The sequence below is a fragment of the Lynx canadensis genome, chromosome B3 (assembly GCF_007474595.2).
Source record: "Lynx canadensis isolate LIC74 chromosome B3, mLynCan4.pri.v2, whole genome shotgun sequence".
NCBI lineage: Eukaryota > Metazoa > Chordata > Mammalia > Carnivora > Felidae > Lynx > Lynx canadensis.
The window spans coordinates 413,510-434,889 of NC_044308.2; the positions used below are offsets into that span (position 1 = coordinate 413,510).

At 53.8% G+C, this 21,380-nt stretch overlaps 1 protein-coding gene across 2 annotated transcripts; it reads right to left on the reverse strand.

The window, feature by feature from the left end:
- Window positions 1-186: 186 nt before the first annotated feature.
- On the reverse strand, window positions 187-13,833 carry IDH3A (isocitrate dehydrogenase (NAD(+)) 3 catalytic subunit alpha). Of its 2 annotated transcripts, none has more exons than XM_030317193.1 (11): window positions 13,753-13,833; window positions 10,311-10,349; window positions 8,109-8,192; window positions 6,808-6,922; window positions 5,497-5,684; window positions 4,913-5,046; window positions 4,099-4,201; window positions 3,937-4,001; window positions 2,598-2,682; window positions 2,028-2,180; window positions 187-1,513 (listed from the first exon to the last, which is right to left on the reverse strand). In XM_030317193.1, exons 1-11 carry the CDS (start codon window positions 13,777-13,779, stop codon window positions 1,430-1,432), a joined length of 1,077 nt encoding a protein of 358 aa, XP_030173053.1. In that variant the 5' UTR covers window positions 13,780-13,833; the 3' UTR covers window positions 187-1,429. The 2 variants fall into 2 exon arrangements, with proteins under 2 accessions (XP_030173053.1, XP_030173052.1); XM_030317192.1 differs by having other exon boundaries at window positions 10,287-10,349.
- Window positions 13,834-21,380: the final 7,547 nt, after the last annotated feature.

Genomic DNA, 21,380 nt, shown 5'->3' on the forward strand with positions numbered 1-21,380 from the left:
ATTTAACCCGGGGGACAGCGTGCCACAGGCGTGAGACCATCGGGCAGGACGGCACCCGGGGGGGCTTTGTGGGAACGCGCCGGCTTGTGCCGGGGTGTCACCGCCATCCCACCCCTTCACCCCAAATACCTGGAGCCGAAACGGCCTCTGGCGTCTCGCCAGGAAACAGGTGGAGAAAGGGTACACTGCAGGCAGCTCTGGAATTCTTTATTAGGGCGAACCCGAGGGTCATTGGTCATTAGCACAATGCGACAGAAAAGAGGAAGCTGCGGCTTAAACAAAGTAAAAGACGCCGAAGACTCGGGTCTGGTTACAAGCCTAAAAAAGCACCCAGTCAGTGAGATTTGCTAAGACACCCCTGTGATCCGGGTGCTCTGTGCGAAGCCCCCGGGCCTGCAGTGCCACACGAAGGGCAGTCTGTTCATGAAAATAGTGACTGCGTGTCTGCCGTAAAGGACAACGTGCTGGGGGCGGGGGGGTGGGGGGGAGGGCAGGGTCACAGCTGTGCCCAGCCCCCACTGCGGGCTCCTCTCTTACCAGCGCTGGGGTGGGTGGCAGTGATTCGGTGCTCTGGGGAAGGGGAGGGGCAGCCACTGAGACAGGAAAGTAACGGCCAGCATCCCCAGTTAACTGGGGGCCGAAATATTCGTGGTCAGGCCTCCAGGTGGCTCTGGGCCGAGCGAGGCTCACGCCACAGGCTCCACGGCCGACCCAGTGCCTCGCACATCCACTGAAAGGAAGTCCCCTCCGCGCCGTTAAAGCTTCCGCCAAGAAGAGTACATCTGGAGAGACCGAATCATCCACACAGACGCACGTGCGTCTTCCTATCCCACACTCTACCTACGTCTACATCTCGTATGGATTTCTTGGATTTGAGGTCTTTATTCATACTCAGTAATTCACGGGAGAATGTACCTACCCGTCTACTTCCCACAGCACTAAGAGATATGCCGCATTCGCTGGGGGGTGGTGGCCTGAACTTCCCGGAACCCTCTCCTGTGGCCGTGTAGCTTTATGAGAATGTCCTCTTGCGCTATCCTGCCAATATTCCACCTTATTCCTATTATGTTTTTCATAAACCAAGGAAAACAGGGTTTTCTTTAAAAAGTTAGATGTTTTCTCTTATTAATCCTGTATCATATTTACAGCTGAGGAAAAACCGTTTTAACTGAAGCGTAAAATGATTAACATGGCCAATGATACAGTCCACAGAGAGCTTACAGAAGACGCACACCGGACAGACACGTCATCAATAAAACGGGCCCTCAGGAAAAGTCCTCGGAGAGCAGGCCTAGCGCGTCCCTGCACCCTCCACAGAGATCTGGTTGAGAAAAGGCCGGATCTAGAAATGTACTGTCAGGAAAGAAGCAAACCGCATGTGTGCGTGACGTGGTGCGCGTGACGGACGCGGGCTCCACGCGCAGGAGCTTCAATCCAAATCTCGAACTCGACGGCAGATTTCCTCCGTGAAGTCTGAGCACTTGGCATTGCCTCCTAGATCTTTTGTTAAGCTCTGAGAAAAGAAGAACAGCCAAGATAAAATGGATCCACACCCTAAACAAAGCCAGGATGCTTTTCCGGAAAGCCCCCAGGGAGATGTGGGCCCAGCCAATCTGGCTCCCGCTGGAGAGGGAGGCCCCCACCCCGGAGGACCAAGGCCCAGGTTAGCGCTCAGGGCACCCTGAGGAGGACACAACAGGGTCGCGACAAAAGAAGCAGGGAGGCTTTCCAAAATGTCCCCTCTATCCCTACAGTACATGTGGGAAAACACTTGGTTATGTTGGGGAGGGAACGCTGTCTAGAAAAATGAGCTGACTTGACCCAGATCGTACACTGACCACGGGACCCGAGGCCTAACCGACTGTGGCTCCCAGGCCATGGCTCTTCTGCCCGTGCGTCTCCGCGTCAGCACTTCCCGACCCTTCCCCGACCTGACACGCGGCTCCCCCCACGGAAAACGCACAGGCAGCGGACACAACGCGGGGGGACGCGTCCGACACGGCCCAAGCACGGACGACCGCCGATACCTTCCCATCCTTAATTGTGGCAAAACACGCAGCCTCGACCCTGGCGGCGTGGTCGGAGAGTCCCATGTGGCGCAGCATCATCACGGCGCTGAGCAGGAGGGCCGTGGGGTTGGCCATGTCCTTGCCTGCGATGTCCGGGGCGGTGCCGTGAACCTGCCCACGGGAATGGAAGCATAGTCAGGGGGGCCCCCGCAGACAGCACTCCCCTGGGGACGCGGGGCCCGGCCAACCTTTCCTCACCGACGAGGGGCATCGCTGAATGGCTACCGTGCCCATTCAGCAGACGCGGGTCTGAGAAGGCAAGTGTGAGAAAAAGAGCCAAAGCAAGGGGGAGAAAGTGCAAACGTAGGGACTAACCATCATGCCCAACTTTCGGGAAGATGCTCTGAGGGAGGACGCCCAATAAATAACACGGACACAAAATAAAGAGGGAAGTGAATGAATAAACCAGGCTCACATGACAAACCTACACAAAGCATCAGTTTCTTTTGACAACAGGGAAAACCCATCACTTGGAACCTATTTACACAGCCAACCTGTCAGGGGCTCCCGGCCTCACCAGGGTCTTACCGACTCGAAGATGGCGACCCCGTTGGCTCCAATGTTGCCACTTGGTGTCACACCAAGGCCGCCAATCAATCCCGCGCACAGGTCACTGGGGGCGGAAAAGCATTTTGAGAGTGTTCTGAAAAGTGAAGCTTCTCACCCAGCACCCAGACTTTGGTTTTGAACTACCACCCTCCACCAAAGGGCACGGGGTTCCTCGGAGAAATGGCCAATCCCGGACCACAGTGAGAAGATCCAGGATAAGTCCGCGGCATCCTGCTGCACCGGAAAGCAAATGGTGGGCCGCGTCCAGAGGACACAACACAGCTCACAGGGACCCGCACCGGCCAGGATGGGGTGACCCGAGCACCAATACGATGATGGCTGTGGTGGTCCCGCCCACGGTGACGTCCATGCATCCAAACGGAGAAGTACGTACGCAAAGAAACAAGCTTATGCGCACACAACGCCAACCAAAAGGCCCTTTCTCCTGCTTACCCTCTTCCACCAAATCCTCCACTCACATCATGAGCGAGACTCAGGGGGAAACAAACGTGGTATTTTTCAAAGACAGACCATCACTGCTGTACGTCCAGCCCCTCCTGCAGGAGGGGGGCCCAGTCGTTGGGGCTGGACACTTTGGGGGTCTAAATCGAGGCGTCCCGAAACTTCCAGCTAGTTACTTAAGGTTCTCTGAGCCTCAGCTGCCTTATTTATAAAATGGAGGCAAAATCTATTCTATGGAATTGTCAGGATTAAATGATATAATGGGATAAAAGAACTTAGCAATGACTTTTAGTCAAAAGTTAGTTGTTGTCCCTCTAGGTTTAGCACTTCTGTGAGCAATGTGTTGAAACTCCTAAGGCCTAAGTGAAGGAGCTAGAAATGTAGGAGTGACGGCCAACTTTGTGGGGGGGCGGGCAGCGAGGGCAGCCGGGGAACCATAATGTCGGTGTGGTCAAACGTCAGCACCTGGGGGCTGTGGGTGCCGGCACACAGGAAGTCCCTGTACCTTCCGGCAACCTTTCTGTAAGTCTGAAATTGTGTCAAGTGTCACAAAAATTCTGAACAAATGACCACTCGCTAGGTGGCTATACATGACAACACACTGAAATCACTCAACCAATAAAACATCTCAAAACGGGAAAAGGGACTAATCATTAGGGAACAACGGCCCAGAGCCGATTTGGCAAAGAAACGAATGACCCACCCAATGAGTAATCGCTGACACGGCCGCCTGAATCACGAGGACCCGTATAACACACGCTGTAGTTCATGGCACCTGATGGAAACTCTGTAAGCCACGTTTACTTTAGGACATTTATAAATAAACTACAGGTGGAAAAGGTGTAGTCGGACTCACCTGAGGATGTCTCCATACAAATTCGGCATAACGAGAACGTCAAACTGGGACGGGTCTTGGACCATCTACGAGGAATGCGTCGGTGTGTTTAGCAATCAAAGCCACAGCCCGCGCACGGGACGCTCCGCAGAAGGCAGCAGGCAAGGAAGTGGGCGTACTTACGTTCAGACACACCGTATCAAGGTACATCTCGTTAAATTTAATATCTTTACAGTTTTCAGCAACTTCCCTGCATTTTTGCAGAAAAAGCCCATCTGACATCCGCCTGCATTTAATTAAATAAAAACTGTTGAAGGAAAGACTTGCAGAAAGAAAAGGATCAGATCAAAGAAGGTCAACAAACGTTAGTTCCAGAAGCCCAGATGTCCGATTTCAATTATAGTAAAATTGTTTTTCAGGCAGTTAATAAGACACAAACTGAAAATGTCTGGGGATGTTTCCGGAAGCACAAAAGGATACAAATATAAAATAGTTTGGTCATAATAAAGACTATTATTTTTTAATAGTCTTGTCTACCAAGAATTAAGGAATGTGTATTAATAAAGTGTTAAAATTGCTTTAAAAGACTAACTCATCGAATCATTTAGTTGGTTTTACTATCGTACATGCTCAACACCTCCCCGTCCGCCCTGGGGAAACTGCTTCTGCGCACACCCGCCTGGCCTTAAGCGGGGTGGGGGAGGGGCTCGCCCGTGAGGGGAAGCCGAGGGAAGCCCCCGGCACTCGGTCACCGCAGAAACGCTCCCGGTTCTGCCTGGACATCAGCGCCCCTGCCCTGTGACTCGCAGCCTCGGCGGAACAGCCACAGCGTCTGGGGATCCCGTCTCCAGCGTCTCTGACAGTTCTCAGGCCCGCCTTATACCCCGGATCCTGAGCTCCTGCCCCCCAATCTGCTCCATAACCGGGAGAAGGAAGGAGAGCCGGGTCTCCGCTCCCTGCACACAGCGAGCGGGGCTCTGCCCGGCCCAGGACTCACATGATGTTGGCCTTGTGCACGGCCGTGACGTTGCTGCGGTGATTGTTGCGGGCGTACGCAAAGGCGAACTCAGCGATGCGCCGGCTGGCCTCCTCGGTGATGAGCTTGATACTCTGCACAACCCCATCCACGATCTGAGGGAGAGGGGGTCCTGCCTCACCGGAACAGCCGCACTAGGCCGCTGGCAGCGAGGGGGCACCACCACTGGGGGTGTGCTCACACAGTGCCAGCTGCCACCGCTCGCGTCGCGCACGTGGGGTGTCGCCGGGGCCGATAACATCGACCCCGGCCCTACAAGGTAGGTAGAATAAGGCCCACTGCACGGATGAGGAAAACAGGTGCAGAGATGGCCCCGGGCCCCAGGACCCGCCTGTGAAGCTGAGGATTGTAACCTGAAACAGAGGACACCCCCCCGCCCCCCCTCCTGCTGCCAGGCAAGGCGGGGCCAAGGCAACCGCCCTCGCCTCCTGGGGGTCAAGGCGAGCCGTCTCTGCCAGGTGTTCTCAACAACTGGGGGTCTGAACAACTGTCCCAAGAGCACAGAGAGCAACCCCAGTAAGAATTTAAGTGTGGAAGGAACATACCACATGCTCAATGCCACTGTATTCTCCTTCTGTGTTCTCTCGGATGGTGACAATGTTTACATCGGTGTAAGGGGTTTTATAGCCCTCGATGGACACACACGGCCGCACGTTTGCATAAAGGTCAAAGGTCTTACGCAGCAATAAATTCATAGATGGGTGACCAGCTGCTATTGGGGTCTTTAAAGGGCCTGTGATAAAGGAGAGAACCCACATGACAACAGGGTACATTCGGGGGTGTTTCTTCTTTTTGTTTTTTTTTTTTAAGAATTTATTTCCAAGTAATCTCCACACGGAACATGGGGCCCGGACCCACAACCCTGAGATCAAGAGTCGCACGCTCCACGAACCGAGCCAGCAGGCACACCTTCTTCCTTCTAAACACAAGTACCTCACGATTACTGGAAATTCCAGTTTTCCTTTGTTTTACTTTTCGGTCGCAGCTCGGCTAGGGTCCTTCCTTTGGGGGAGAAGTAGCCGTGCGGTCGGTCTAACGTGCGTGCCCACGAACAAAGGGTCCAACGAGCAAGGGCCCAACAAAGGGCCCAACGAGCAAGGGTCACCTGCTAACTCCCCCGGGCTACTCTGGAGAAGGCATCTGTCTCTAGCTTTACCCTCTACTCCGGTGAAGGAGGAAGATCCGCACGGAAGCTTTCGGGAACATCACTGTGCACCCGCTGGTGGAGGACCAGGCTCCAGTGTGTGACCCTCGCCACCATCCGGGAGGTGACATCGCCCTTGCTGTCAGTTAAAAGTGAGCAGGAAAACCACAACCAAGAGAAAGAAACCTACCGGAGCCTCCCGGCGGTCAGTGGCAGACAAGAGATCGCAACTTGGATCTGTCTGGACTGAAAGCCTGGGCCGAACGGGCGTCTGGCACACGCCAGTGTTTTGAACCATGACCTGAAGCGCATGCTAATTAGAATAGCACCGAAAACATGAGAAGTATGCACAAGATAAATCCAGGTGAAGATAAACACATACTTTCATTTGACACTGGCCAGTAACACCTTCGTGTTTTTACTGGGGAGAAATACGTCCCCAGATGAAAACCGCAGCATGTCACTGTAAGTTGCTTCGTGTGGTGACAACATAACGTGGAGAAGGCGTCACTACGATGCGCGCCTGAAACCAGTATCGTGTTGTGTCGGCTGTACTCCGGCAAAAAAATTTGGAAAAGGAAGTAATAAGTAAATTGCTTCAAAAAGGGTGGCTTCACTTGAACACGGTCAGGCCGCATTTCGCTTACATGCATAAACTTTCAAAAATGTAACCGCTGTAGCAGAAAGCCACAGTCGCCATCGGATCCACTACCTTTCAAGCCCATCTTGTTCTTATCCATGGACTCTTTGGCTTCTGGAGGGATCATCCACTTTCCTCCGGGTCCCTGGATGGCGGTGACATTCCGCTCCTCCCACTGAATGGGCGCCTAGAGGCGGCACAGAGCACAGGAAGCTGCAGAGTGGGACTCACACGACACTGGTTACAAACTGCTTCACCTGCCGGTGCAGCCGGTGGAAACGTACAATAAAGGTCCGGAAAGTTCCTGACACGCGGGAAGAGAGGTCATTCTCCACGCTGCCCTGTCCGGTCCACACCTCACTGACACCTGCCCACTTATGTGTTTTTACTACTCTTAACGCGGCTAAAATTAGAATATCGCAAGGAGCTGAGAAACATGGTCCGCGGAAACACGACACGGTCCCGACACGCGGACGAACCTAGCGGTCCTTGTGCTGAGTGAAGGAAGCCAACAGAAGACGGCATGAGATTCTATTCCTGCGAAATGTCCAGAAGAGGCACATGTAGGGACAGAAAGCAGCCGGGTAGCCACCTGGGGCCGGCCGTGGGAGGGGAGGGGGCGGACGGTGGGGGATGGGCAGTGACTGCTAATGAGCCCAGGGTTTCTTTTGGGTGGTGACGGTGCTCTAAAGTTAGACACGTTCCTGGGCTCGTGTGCGCCTCGCCACTGGCTTGGACCGCACACAGCAAATGGGGGAACCGTGCAGTTCCTTGGGGACTCCGCCACCAGGCGAGCTCCATCTCCTCTATGAGGGGCGTGCTTCGGGGAGCAGGGTATGGACGGTTCAGACCTGCCCCTGTCCTCCCCCTGCACGTGACGGCACCTGGCAGCTGTAACTGCCCTAACTGAGCATCGTGTCAAATAAAGCCCAACGTCCCCTACCCCCGAACGAAAGCATTTTAAAATATCTACCTGCGCGGAAGGCTGGGCTGCTAGAATAATCAGACCTCATGCTGGATGGTGACACCACATCAGAAATTTGTTTTCATCTCTGAAAATCTCCTACACAGTGTTTTGCAAAATCGGTTCTATTCTTCTCGGCGGGAGGGCACATACTGAGGAGACAGGTGACCTGGCAGGGCTCAGGGACCCACGCGCACGGCCGCTCGACACCGGCCTCTTGGCGGACGGCTGAGCCGGCGCACGGGCTTGCCGTCCCCAGCACGAATGCTGCTGACGTCGGTGTCGTGGCGATGGCCACACGCCTTCCCGCGTCGCCAGATGAGACGGTTGATCCCGAGGCCACGGACTCCGGCCGGCTAAGACAAGTTTTCTGCGAGCATTACCAAAGGTCGTTTTCAAGCGCGCTTACCTTGGCAGCATCAAAAATCTTCATAACGGCCGCCGAGATCTCTGGGCCAATGCCATCCCCGGGAATTAAAGTTACCGTCTGAACCTGAGTGTAAGAGATCGCCAGAGAAGACAGGAAGAATCAATTTTTGGCGGTCTGGAAAAGAGTATCCCCGACAAAGAAATCGGCTTACGGGGGCCGGGGGGGTGTCTCAAGAAGACCCAAAGGCCTTCAAGAAAATAGGGGTGCCTCCCAAGAGCTCACCGGAACGGAGGCAAAAGTCAAGAGACTCGATTCTACTCTTTACCTGAGTTCGGAGGCTTTAAAAAAACTGAGGTGATGCTCTACAGAAAACAAAAATAAATCACAGAGTAGACCTCCTAATTCGTATTTTTTTTTCCAGACAAGCTACAAAGAGCCCAATTAATTCAAGTCTGTGAAAGCAGAGAGAACAAAAATTTCAACCATGTTCTCTCGCTGAAATTCAGAGAGTTTCTCAGGAAGGCAACCGCTCTCCTCTCCACTGGGATCCTGGAAAGTTAGGTTTCTCACACAGTTTGCTCAGTCTTAAAAACACTTCAGACACATTTCCAGAACACTGCTGGGGTCTGTTTCGGAACTCAGAGAAAATCAGACCTCCAGTCACAAGGGGATCCCCGCTTCTCTGAGCTCCTCTGTGAAGCCGGCTCCTCGAGGACAAATGTCACCTAACTGAGCTCAGCGCAGCTTGTCTGTCACCTGTCAGAACAGCACACGTGCTCATACTGGCAAAGTCTGAGTTAGACGCGGAAGGACACGAGTGTCTATAATGTGACACCGGTGGTTTATTTCAAAGGCTTCAAACAATCAAGCCAGCATTTCAAACACAGAAATAAAAACGCGTAAAGGGAAATGATGACAGGGCTTCAACGACTTAAGGTAATATTCAGACCCTCTCTCCCTGTTTGGAGACCCTACATGTCATTAGGTGGGGCCTTTCTCTTGCCTGGGGGTCTGGCCCGGGTGACGGTCCCCGGTCTGTTCCAGGTCTAGTCGTCTGTGCTACCTTGTTTCAAATCACTGATTCGAGTTTCCCTGCTCTTCTGCCCTTCCACTGCAACTCACTGAGCGCGTGGACGGTTTCTCAATTTTTCTGTGTTACTGAAGAAATCTTCTAAACACTTAGCTCCTCTTCTTGTTTCTTTCAAATATAAACCCCTCCCCACCAGGCTAATATTTTTTACACGTGGACGGCCTGAAAATAAATAATAGCAGAGAGCAATGATCTTCTCATTAGCTTTCAGAAAACGTTTGAAATGCCAGCTTGGCTGTCCGTGAGCTAGGAGTGCAAGCCTCATTCTGTGTCTTTTGCACACGCAGAGCCAAAAGAACCTTCTGGCTTCTTGTTCCTGTTCTCCCAACATGTAATAATAAGTGTCACCAGGCCACCAGAAGAAATCCACATCTCTTCCACGGACCAGAGAGCGACTGGAGCGAAAAGGTACGAGGACCCGATGCACCCTCACAGAGTAAGACGTGATATGGGAGTACAGGAATTGTGAAATCCAAATCAGATTCTGTAGCAAGGGGCAAAATAAAACCAAATAGGAACTCACTGACCCACAGTCTTAGAAGGCTCTAAAAACGCGGTATCAGCCTTTAAAGCGCCGAGTTCTAACGCCGGGGATTCTAAAAGCAGCAGATTTAATGAGAAATAGATGATCCACTAACACGATCCTCTCTGAAGGCCGAGGAGGGGAGCGTGAGCCCACGGGGCTCACAGATGTGTGAGCTGCTCCTCGTTAGTGGGCCATCTACCGTGTTCAGGGAAGCCCACAAAATAAAGATGCAAAGCAGGTTTTGAAGCTTCTCAACAATTTTCTCTCAACTTGCACTAGTTTTGAAAAAAAACGTGTCTTACAAAAATGAGATTGTGAAATAAAGTAACAGGTTCAAGGGCCATTTCAATTTTTAACAAGACTCCTTTAAGATACTAACGTGACAGGCTTACGAAGCCAGCTGTGATGTAATTCTTTTAAATGTGCAAGTGACCTGATGCATTCGTGCGTGTGAGCCAGTGATTTAAATATCCAGGAGAAGTATGGCAAATTTTCCTTAATTTGAAGTAAACAGAGACAAGAGACTGTATGATAAACATGTTAGAGCATCTTTCTTGAGAAACTTCTAAAAGGAAAAAACGAAAGATGTAATCGTACTCACACCACCAGCGAACCCTCGGGTCACCTGTTTCTGGTTGTGCAGCGCCCCCAGCAGCCGAGAGACCTACGCCAACATCAACAAAGAAACGTCACTCACAGAACTAAACCACTCGGAGCGAGAGGCACAGACCAGGCCATTTCCGAGGGCTGACAATGTTACAAGTTTGCACGCATATATTCAGGAACTTCTGAGGAGTAGTCTTCTCATGTATTAGCTCAATGTGACAAGCCACCTCAGATCTGAAAACCTAACTGTTCAGTTTACCTTCGCTTTGAAAATTTAAGTACTGAATACTTTCAACGTGGATTTGATGCATATGAGTTGTCAAAAAGTGTTCAAGGTGGAATGAGACTATATACCTTTTTAACTCAAACACTGGATTTTTCTCAGATGATCTGGAAGGTTTTATGTCAACATTCTCAACTACTGCTTCAGGGTGGGGGTACCACATAATCTATCACTAATTTTAGAGCTGGAGGAGTCCTTAAAAACTCCAGAGCCCAGTCACTCATCACACAGGTGGAGACATTGGTGTCTAAAGGGTCAGGATTTGCCTAAGGCCACAGAGTGACCAGAGACCAGAATTCAGGTCTCCTGACTCCCAGTCCAGTGCTCCTTTAATTACACATTATTCCTATTCTTCTCCCATGAATATTTAGTATTTAGTCTTTACAATAACAAAAAAAATCTAACAAAGTTGACTTGATACTTGGGTCATACAGAATGAAGATTTTAAATAAGTTACTTATTTTTTCTCACAACACAGGTAACATGGTCATTACTGTTTTTTTTTTTTTTTTTTTTCAACGTTTATTTATTTTTGGGACAGAGAGAGACAGAGCATGAACGGGGGAGGGGCAGAGAGAGAGGGAGACACAGAATCGGAAACAGGCTCCAGGCTCTGAGCCATCAGCCCAGAGCCCGACGCGGGGCTCGAACTCCCGGACCGCGAGATCGTGACCTGGCTGAAGTCGGACGCTCAACCGACTGCGCCACCCAGGCGCCCCGTTAACATGGTCATTACTGTTAATTGCCGGGAAAGGGACACAAAAAAAAAGTCACCTACCAACCCCACTAGCCCAAGATGGTACCACTGGTGTACTGTTTTCCATGTAACACTCTTAGACACCAGAAACAGAAACTTTAAAAGGTGATTTTGAACTTTAATAACTCAGTCACTGAACACTGGGACAAAGTCCTACTACGTTAGCATAAACAGAATACCATCAAAGAAATTGAGTACATCAACCAAAGCTACCAAAAGCCGTTAGAAGTTTTCAAGCTAACTTTTTTTCACGCTGGATACATAAGCGAAGACACATCTGTTACGTCCTGTCTTAGTGTTTCCTTTTGGGGTCACTTCCCAGGAGGCCCGAACCTTTGCTGTGATACTGGCATCTACTAACGAGATGCCAACCAACAGCCAAGAAGGTATGAACGAGCGGTATTCTCCCAACTGGCATCCACGGTCATCTGCCTGCACTGAAAATACAAGATGGGGCCAGATCCAAAGAGCACTCGATGCCAAAACCACTGGCAAAAATGTTAATCCTGGAACATGATTCACCCGCGACAGATGGCTGCTGGAAGACAGATCTGCCCGAGTGCTTCCCCTCCCCACCCCTCCCCACCCCAGAAAGAGGGGAAGGACATCCATCCGGAACAGGCCCCGGTCTCCGTGACCAAGACCCAGCTTCAGATGTGAATCCACAAGCACCTTGGGATCCCCAGGGCCCAGGGCAGCTGGGGGCTCACAGTAGGTGCTCAATGAATATTTTTTGGAAAAACAAAAGCCTGCTTCAATCACCTCTCTGTCGGCCAAGTTCTCACCCCGCAAACGCCTCTAATACTTGCAACCAGTCGGGTCGGCGTCTGTCATCTGTCCTATGTGATCTTAGAATAAGGCAGGATTCGTCCAAGTCATTAAAATGACCCAGAACTCTAAGCAAGATTTTTTCGAGCACAGGCTGGCTTGTACTTTACAATCTACATGTTAGTTTCTACAGAACCTGGAGAGAGAGGTGTCAGTGGCCCTTTGCAGATAAGGAGGCTGAGGCCGGGACCTCCGGTCCTTCTCCTGTCACAGCCCCTCACCTCCTGTCACCTTCCTGCCCAACTCAGACATACAAATACAGTGCGGGGCGCATGGCTGGTACTCTCTCAGTAAGTGTCTGCTGCAGGAAACTGGCTTGTTGTAATCATAGCATGTTAGAACCAGAAAGGTCTTTAGAAACCTAGTATTTTCTCAAAATTGAGGTTTTAGGGAAAAAAAAACCAATTTAAGTTGAAATCACTTTTTTCAAATAAAACCTTGAATGGAACCAATAAAGGAACTGCTCTGATTGAAGCCGCCCTAGCTCAGCGTCTCCCACATCCCGGGGCATCGGTCCAACCCCCAAGGGGAGAACCTGGCCGCACAGAGGTCAAAGGCCTCACAGCCAGTCGACGTCAGAGGGGAACATCTTCTATCACGCTGGGCCCCACACTCTGGGCAAAGCGCACTTACCCGCACATCCCTCACCAGGTGGGCTGCTCAGTCTACCATCTGAAGGCGTGGTGAACCCACCAAACAGGAATCAGGTGGTAAGTGGGGCGACAGGGGCACGAAAGCCACTCCACCTTCTGGAGCAAGTGTGGCCTAACAGTCACCGTCACACACAAGCCCAGGTCTGAAGAGGCTAACCAAGCAGAACCGCCGTCTGCTCGGGAGGGCGAGCTGAAAGCTTCAGATCTGTGTGCTGCTGCTTTCACACCATTTAACCTCCACAACTCGGGGAGCAAGCATAGGTGTTTCACAGATGGGTGCACACACGACCAGGGGCGTTAAGTCATCTGCTCAAGGTCATACAGCCAATCAGCGGCACGGCCCGAATTCGAACCTAAGACTCTGTGTAGGCGGCGGGGAACGAGGCAGCGAGGCCCCTGGGGCCGCCCGCAGCTCCGACACCGACTCCCGCGTGACCTTGAGCGGCAGCATCCGCAGACGCAGGCTGGCTCCGCCGGGGAACCGGGGAACTGCGGGGAGCCCCTGAAGCCCCTCCCGGTTCCGGCTCCGGCTCCGGCCCCGGCCCCGGCCCCGGCCCCGGCCCCGAGCTGCCAAGGGCACCACAGCTCTCGAGGTCGCGGCTTTCTCCCCAACATCAGCGGCGGGGGGCTCGGACGGGGACTCCCGCGTACAGGGGCCCCGCGCCCTCCGAAGGGAGCACCGCGTGCTCCCGCGAGCCCCGCGCCCACACCCCGGCCCCGCCGGCCGCGCTCGAGCCTCCCCGGGCTCGATGCCAGGCCCAGCCCGGCCCCGGCGCGGCGCTCGCGGGGGCACCCGGGCCCCGCCGTGACCTTGGCCGGCCCCGCCTCAGGTGCGACCGTCCGGGCGCAAGGCTGCCCGCACCGTCCGCGGCCCCGGCGCCCGCACCGTTCCCGCCCGGCCCGCCGCCCGCCGCCGCACACCGGCCCGCCCGGCGCTCACCTTGGAGATCCACGCGGGACCAGCCATCGCGACCCTCCTCGCGCCGCGACGACAGCAGCGGCAGCAATGCGCAACCGCGCAATACGGCCCGGGGCCCCGCCCCCGAGTGACCACGCCCCCCGGTCCCCGTCCCGCCCCCCGCCGGCTCCGCTGGCCAATCGCCTGGCTGACCTCGCGGTGACGCGCGGAGGCGCGACCCGGAAGCCATCCAGCGCGCGTCTCCAGGAAGGCCCCACCCTCTCCTCGCGGCTGCCGGTGTCGGAATCCGTTGGGGATCTGAGCCTCCGACTGCCGGCGTCCAGGTCTGGGTGGGCGGTGGGCTCCCTGCTGCGGGCGCCCGCGCATCCCCGAGACTCGCAGGCTCAAGCTACAGCTTCTCTCGCGGAGTTTGCAGTCTCGTGCAGGTAGATGGGACGGCTCACTCGTTCCACAAATGCTTATTGTGTGCCGGCTTCATCGACGGTTAATCCACGGACCCGGGGGTCCGATGGTCTGTAGTGAGCGCAGACGGCTGCACGGCCGCCGCCGCGGTCCTGTCCAACGCGCGGGTGTTGCGGGCCTGCGCTCAGCCCGCCCGCGCGCTCCGGGCCTCGCGGGGACGCGCCGGGAAGCGGCGGCGCCAGGAGGTCCGCGAGGCGAACCCGGGGACCCGGCTCCAGCCCATCATGCCGGAACCGGCCCCTCTTGGCCGCCCTCGCCTCACTTTGCGGGGGGGCCGCGGCCGGGGTGACTTACACGAGACCTCCCCTCCCTGCCCTGCCAGGGCTCAGTCCGGAGGGGAGCCGCCCCCGCGCCCAGAGAGGTGATGAATCGGGGCCGGGGGGGGGGGCGGGAATGACGCCAAAGGCCTCGGGGATAAAATAATCTGCAGCTACGTCTGTGGCCTGGTCAGGGCAGAGGGATTTCGCCAACCTCCCGCCGGCCCTTCCTGTCCTCTGACCTGGCAGTCCTGCCCTGAAGAGTTCACAGACCCTCGCCTCCGTCCCCACCCTGCCCTGCCCCCCGCCCCTCAGGTGCGACCTGACCACCCTTCCTCCCCACAGTCCGCCCTCAAGCACAGCTGCATCCAGGGACCAGCCTGGCTCCCCGACCCCTGGCTCCCCCTCGCAGTCACCTCTCACCGCTATTTTCAGCCATAGTGTCCCGCCACTCCTTCCAGCCCCACTGTCCTGGAGCACCAGCCAAGTAGGACTGCTGGCCAGCCCCCAAATGCTTCCCATGGTTTACTTGCCCCACGCTCATGTCATTCTGACTGTCCGACTGCCCTTTTGCCCCCATTTCCACCTGCTGAAATTCCAGCCACTTGTTAAGACAGCTCGGATGTTGGTTCCTTTGGGAAGCACCCACTACCTGCCCACCTATCCCTCTCCCTACTCAGGACCCCCACCCCCCACCCCAGCGCCAGCACTTGGTTCCCACCTCCCTGCTCCTGGGGACCTTATGGCATTCTCTCCTGCTCCGTGTCTTTGAGAAGATCTTCCTCAAGCCCAGAGAGGATCTCTCATGGCTTTGCTTCCGGAACAGAAAACAGCACATCCAGCTGCTCAGTGACTTTGAGACAAAGATTGGAGGACTTTCTCCAGTCCATATCCAATCTTCACATCAACCCCGTGAGGAAACCGAGGCACAGCGAGTAGCAGTGATGGCGGCATTACACTGGACGCCTGATTACTGAGACAGTTCTCCTAACTGCTAGGTTTCTGTGAGGGGCCATGCAGTTCAACAACGGCTTCCCAAGAGAAGTCCTATCAAGTGCTGGGTGAGGACGAGTAATGAATACGCCCAGGCCTACCCTCCAAGTCTAGTGAGGGAGAAACACAGAAATTCAGTGACAGGTGCTTGAAGGGGTTTGGACAGGGTGGGGCTGGCTGGGGAAGATCCCGTCTTGGAGATGGTGTTTAAGGCAGTCCTTGAGGAGGTAAGATGTCAGCAGCCTGAGATGGGGTCCGGACGGACCGGTGCCAGCAAAGACTGGGAGGCAGGAAAGCGTTGAATCCTCACAAGCTTAGGTTCTCAGACTGAAACAGCCCTCAGAGGCCTCCCGGTGCAGCCCCCATGGCAAGGTGCTCCCTGCTTCCCGAGCAGCTGGAGAGACGTCATCTGGGAGCCCCTCCCTCAATGGGCCACAGGTTCCAGACTGCTCATAGACGTTCTGGCATTCCTCCAACATGCGGGCCAGTGTCCCCTGGACAAGCCCCTTTGTCCTGTGCTGGCACTTGGGAGCGCCCAGACGTGCCATCAGCAAGGCGTGTTGGGACCAAGGTATGCTTGCCACTCAGGAGAAGGATCTGGAAGGTGTGTCCTTGTTTGTGACTACAGCACTACCCCGTCCAGGGGTGCTGTACTCTACAAAATGGTTTTAATCAAGGTGGTGGCCTTTAAATTAATAAATCAGCAAAATACATTATATTTACTCACATGCTAAATGCTTCTTTTTGCTTTTTTACAAAAGGAATGCAAATTTTTTTCAGTAGAGTTTCCCTAATTTATTTTCCTAAATATTAGAACTTTAGTAAATAAATGGGCAAGGGACCCGAACAATCCTTTCACAGCCAAAGAAACCAAGAAACTTTTAACCAACCTTAACCATAATCAAGTACATGCAAAATTTTTAAAAGTTAGAAACGTCTTTGGCCCTTTTATTAGAAAGTATGGATAAAATGCTCATGTCCTCTACGGTCTAATTGGTGGTGGAATGGCTACACTCTGAGTTCTGGCTGGCTCCCAAATACTGTACCACCACCACCTTTCTGGAAACAGTTCAGTGTGTCTCAAGACTTCTGTGTCTTCACTCTTTCACCTCGTACGTAAATCCGTTCCTGAGAATCAGTCCCTCGAAAAACCCCACAAAGATCCATCGGCACAAAGATACTCATTATAGGGTTGTCTATAATATCGTTAATTGAAAGAAAAGCAGTCTTAATGATTAACAAGGGAATGGTCGTGATTTAGGGTAAAGAATCAAATGGAGCGCTGCACCGCCCTCAAAGGTGACCATTGGGAAGACTCTTTGGCATCTTGGTAATTCTTTACACTTCAATAGTCAGAAAAAATACATCGAAACTTAACGTGTCTTCTGTGCTTGTCACCTCTTTCTACGTGTGAGCGATGACGAGCGGGAACCAGCTCCCTCATTCAGCCTTCCTCTCCGTGAAATGCAGCTCCAGTCTCCCAGGTGCCCAGGTCAGAAGACCTGAGGGTCAACTCTGTTTTCTGAGGTTGAGCTACAGGCAGATACTCCCCGCCTTCCCAGGTCTAAGCCAGAGTCCTCTCTGGGCAGAACCAGGGCAATAGCGCGCACGCTGGTCTCCCTGCCTCCCCCCTGCCCCTCACAGTCCGCGTCCTGCCTTAGGGGTCCTGTTAAAGCAGGAGACAAATACACCGTCCTCTGCTCAGAACAGCCAGCGACACCTGTCCCTTGGAGTAAAAGCCAGCGCTCTGACCACGGTGCCTCAGGCCCTAAGTAGTCTGCTCTTGCTTCCCGCCCCCCATGGCCCAGATGGGGGGTTTTCCCCACGACAGGCAACTCTCTGCAGCACCAGCTGGGTGTCCTACCGCTTAACTCGATTCTGACGCCATCTTTCCGGAGCTGTCACATCCCGAGGACCAAGGGCTCAGTCCTGTAAGACTGTCCCCATGACAGCACTGGGTGCAGGTAGTCCCTCCTGCCTCTGACAGTCAGCTGCCAACACGACCTGCCCACATTCCCCTCCTTGGGTCCGGTTCATTTGCCAGAGTGGCCCCCGAGCTCAGGGAAACTCTTTTCACCGGTGTATTAAGGGGTGCGCCGAAGGGCGCAGGTGAACAGCCAGGCGCAGAGATACAGAGGGCGGGGTCTGGGAGGGTCCCGGGCACAGGAGCTTCCGTCCCTGTGGACTTGGGGTGTGCCCCCCCCCCCCCCCCGCGCATGGGCGTGTTCACCAACCCGGAAGCTCCCCAAACCTCACGCGTGTGCGACTCTTACGGAGGTTTCATCATGTAGGCATGATCAATTACTAACTGCTTCCAGCCTCTCTCTTCTCAAGAGGATGGGCAGGGGGTGGAAATTCGAAACTTCTGATCATGGCTGGACTTTTCTTTCGACCAGACCCCTCCAGGAGCCCACCCGGGGTCACCTCATTAGAACAAAGGACGCTCCTATCCCTCACGAAGTTGCAAAGGTTTCGGGGGCCCTGTGTCAGGAAAGCGGGGGCTGGAAAACTACAGGCCACGGGTGAGCTCTGGCCCACGGCCTCCTCTAAGCTAAGGAGTTACGGAATTGCTTTCACACTTACACTTTCAAAAGTGTATAAAATCAACAAGTTCATAAAAATCGGTAACACTTTGTGAGACTTCAGTTATATAAATTGGAGTCGCAGTGTCGCTAAGTAATGTCTTGCTGGAACACCGCCAAGCCCATGTGTTTGGTGGCCGCATCCACAGTAGAGGGGAGTAGATGTACCAGAGGCCGTGGCTGTGGGGCCAGCAAAGCCTGAACTCTTTCCCATCCGGCCCAAACAGAAAAGGCTCACTGAACCATACAGTAATGATGCTCAGACATTTTGGTCTCAAGACTATTCTTAAAATTTGAGGACCCAAACTTTGGTAATACAGATTATTAATATTTATCGTATTAGAAGTTAAAGCTGCACATGACCCCCGATAGCTATTTTAAAAATATGTTTTAAACAATTATAACAACTAACCCGCTATGTGCTAGCTTAGTGCACATATTTCTATGGAACATAATATTTTTAAAGACGTAAACATTTAGTGAGAAGAGTGGCGTTGTTTCACATGTTTGCAAACGTCTTTAAAGCCCGGCTTAATTTAGCGGAAGGCAGCTGGATTCTCGTGTCTGCTGCTTCGTTCAGCCTGCCGCAGCACCGTGCATGAAACTTCTGGAGAATTCCGCTGTGCACTTGTGAGAAGATGGGAGTGAAAACAGCGAACGATGTTTTACATTGTGGAAATGATGCTGACCTCACAGACCTTCTGTAAAGATCCCGGGGACCGTGCTTGGAGGGCAGCTGCCTGGAGGCGGGCACACTTTCCCCAGAAGCCCACACTCCAGAGGCTCGTCCTCCAGTGCCTCCGCGGTGTGAAGCCATCCCAGCAGCGGAGGATCCGCTCATTAGCCAAACGGATGGGCAAAGCGCCTGGCCTGGCTCAGACAGCGGTGCCCCAAGCGTGTTGGGTGCCGCCCACGGGCCTCTCCTCTCCCACGGACAGAGCACGAGACTCCATGGGCTCTGGTCTTAAAGGACCTCGTGGCCTCGGGGTCAGGCTGCTGAGCGAGGGCGCGGTGACCTGATCCCGAGTCGAAGGCTGTGTGGATCCGGACCCTTGAATGCCGCTGCTTCTGCTTCGGACTGAGTCAGCGCCTGTTATGACACCTAAAAGGACAGGGATGGAGTCCACCGTGCTCGCCGAGCAGGTTGTGTAGCCGCTGAGGACCTCCTTGCTAATAGGTGACGGTCCACGGCGCAGAATTCAGCCTGAGGCTTCTTGCGTCGCCCCAGCCACCCCGCTCCAACAGCAAAGCTCCGCTCGTCTGCCGCCCGCCACTGGAGCTGAGTCAGATCCACGACAAAACTGAGTCCGGTGGCGAGTGCCCTGCCCTGGTCATTTCCTGACAGACACACCACAGTGATCCCAGAGTGATGGGGATACAGTGCTACAGGTAGGGGCTCTGGCTGGCGCAGGCCGTGCTGAGGGGCGAGTACGGGTAGGGAAGGAGGGGGTCACGGATGTCCCCGAGGGTTTTAAAGGCGCCTGAAAGGACAGTTTGCAGGAAGTCACCATCAGGTTGGTCCCGTTCTCAAGCACCTGGGAGCCTCCCACATCCAGAATGACTTCTGGCAGAGGGTCCGGAACAGGCCCACAGGGGCCATTCGGGGAGAAGGTGGGCTCACCTCATTTGCCCTGCACTAAAGGGCTTGGTCTCTTGATCCTCCAGCAGGAAAACCTTCTCCACGTCAGAATATTTGGGGAGTTACTTGATTCAACGTGTGAACAGGCCCAGGAAATGCAGGCTTTTAAAGAATGTTGATTCGCTATTTACCAAGACAGTGTCCTAGACCCTGGGGATAGAGCCAGATAAGATATGCTGCAGCCGTCCTGAACGCTAGTGTCGGAGAGGAAACAACACCTGCCCCCTCCAAAGGACACAGCCCCAGGCTGTGTATGCATCCGTCCCAAAGTAGTGAGATCTATGTGCGAAGTGCTGGACATACGGGGAAATGAGGAGACAAACTGTCCAGTGCTAGGACTGAGTTAGGTTAAATAGGCGGTTGCAGGGGTGTGTGTATGAGATTGAGGTGGACCCAGTAACCGCTCCCGGAATATAAATTGCAGCTTGGGAGAGGCCAAGATGACCAGTGCTCTGTGCACGGAGATAAGACTTCCGGGAGGAATGAGGTTTGAATGGCCACTAAGATAGAGAAGCCGAGATAGTGGTAGCACGTTCCAGGAGGGGCCCTGAGGCGGGACAGCAAAGGCCGGGTCTGCGGGAGGCGTCTTCACCGTAGAAGACATCCCGCCCAGGCCTCGGCCGGGACAGCGTCTCCGTCCCCGTCATAGAGGTCCCCTCAGGCTCCAAGTCGTAGAAGACTACTTGCAGACCAAGGACATTTCATCACAAAGAATGGCAACTAGTGCAGGAGGAAGGACAGGGAAGAGGGATAGAGATTCGTGTTTCGTTGTGTAAGTTCACTCCTTGGGTTTTGATCCCTCGCGTTTTCCGTCCAACTTTTAAACTTTACGGAAGGAGTCAGAAATGAAAAAAGCCAACGTTTAATGAGTGCTTGCAAAGTGCCGGGCGCCACCATGGGACCCTCAGCTCCCTCTCGGCATACCTTCTCGGGGCGTGTCATTTATAAGACGGCGGCTGACTAGGAGTCGAGCTCCCGGAAGCAGTGGTAACCCCGTGTTCCCATCATCGTGTAATCAAGACTTAAATCCACCTGTTACCGACTGAGCAGCTCTTCTCTGAGACTATTGCTTCATCTGTGAAGTGGGCAATAAGGCCAACTCTACAGACTTAAGAGGCGTGGATAAAATGTTTTGTGTTGCCCCTTCCTTGCTGGGTGGCTCCAGGCAGGTCACTCTGCCTCTCTGAGCCCAGGCTTTCTCAACTGTAACATGGGGCTGTAACTTGCCCTCCTCACGGCACTGCTGTAATAGTTTAGGACAGAGGGCCTCCTCCACTATTGCCATTGCAATAGTGATCACGGACGTTTTAAGGGAACTTTCACGGGGGTGTGAAGACAGAATCACAGAACTGAAAACCTAGTCTTCTTCACAGAGGTTCTGGCTTCTCTGCGATGGAGCGCATGTCACACAAATACGCAAGCGTGTTAGACAATGTACCCGGGCAGGATCTGAACACTGAATTCCGGCCTGCTCATGGGCAGTGTGGCGTCGAAGATGACGAGAAGGAAACGTGTAACAGTGACTGTGTGGTCTAAGGGGGCTCCCGTCTCCCCAGCTCTCTCACACGGGAGAAAAGGGAGGTGCAGAGAGACTCTTACAAAGGTGTCTCTGCTCTAAAATTCCACAGTCTCTGAATTACTGGTCACATAGCCTGCCTTCTTTCCCACGGCTGAGACCCCATCGCACGTCTTCTGAATTGCTTCCTGCCCTTCTGA

Excerpts from the sequence above, each read along its gene's own strand:
- IDH3A (XM_030317192.1), bottom strand. The coding sequence starts at position 13,779 with ATGGCTGGTCCCGCGTGGATCTCCAAG. Across the intron at positions 10,350-13,752 it reads GTCCCGCGTGGATCTCCAAG|GTCTCTCGGCTGCTGGGGGC; the intron begins GTGAGCGCCGGG and ends ATGTTGGCGTAG. Across the intron at positions 1,514-2,027 it reads CCACAATTAAGGATGGGAAG|AGCTTAACAAAAGATCTAGG; the intron begins GTATCGGCGGTC and ends TTCTTTTCTCAG.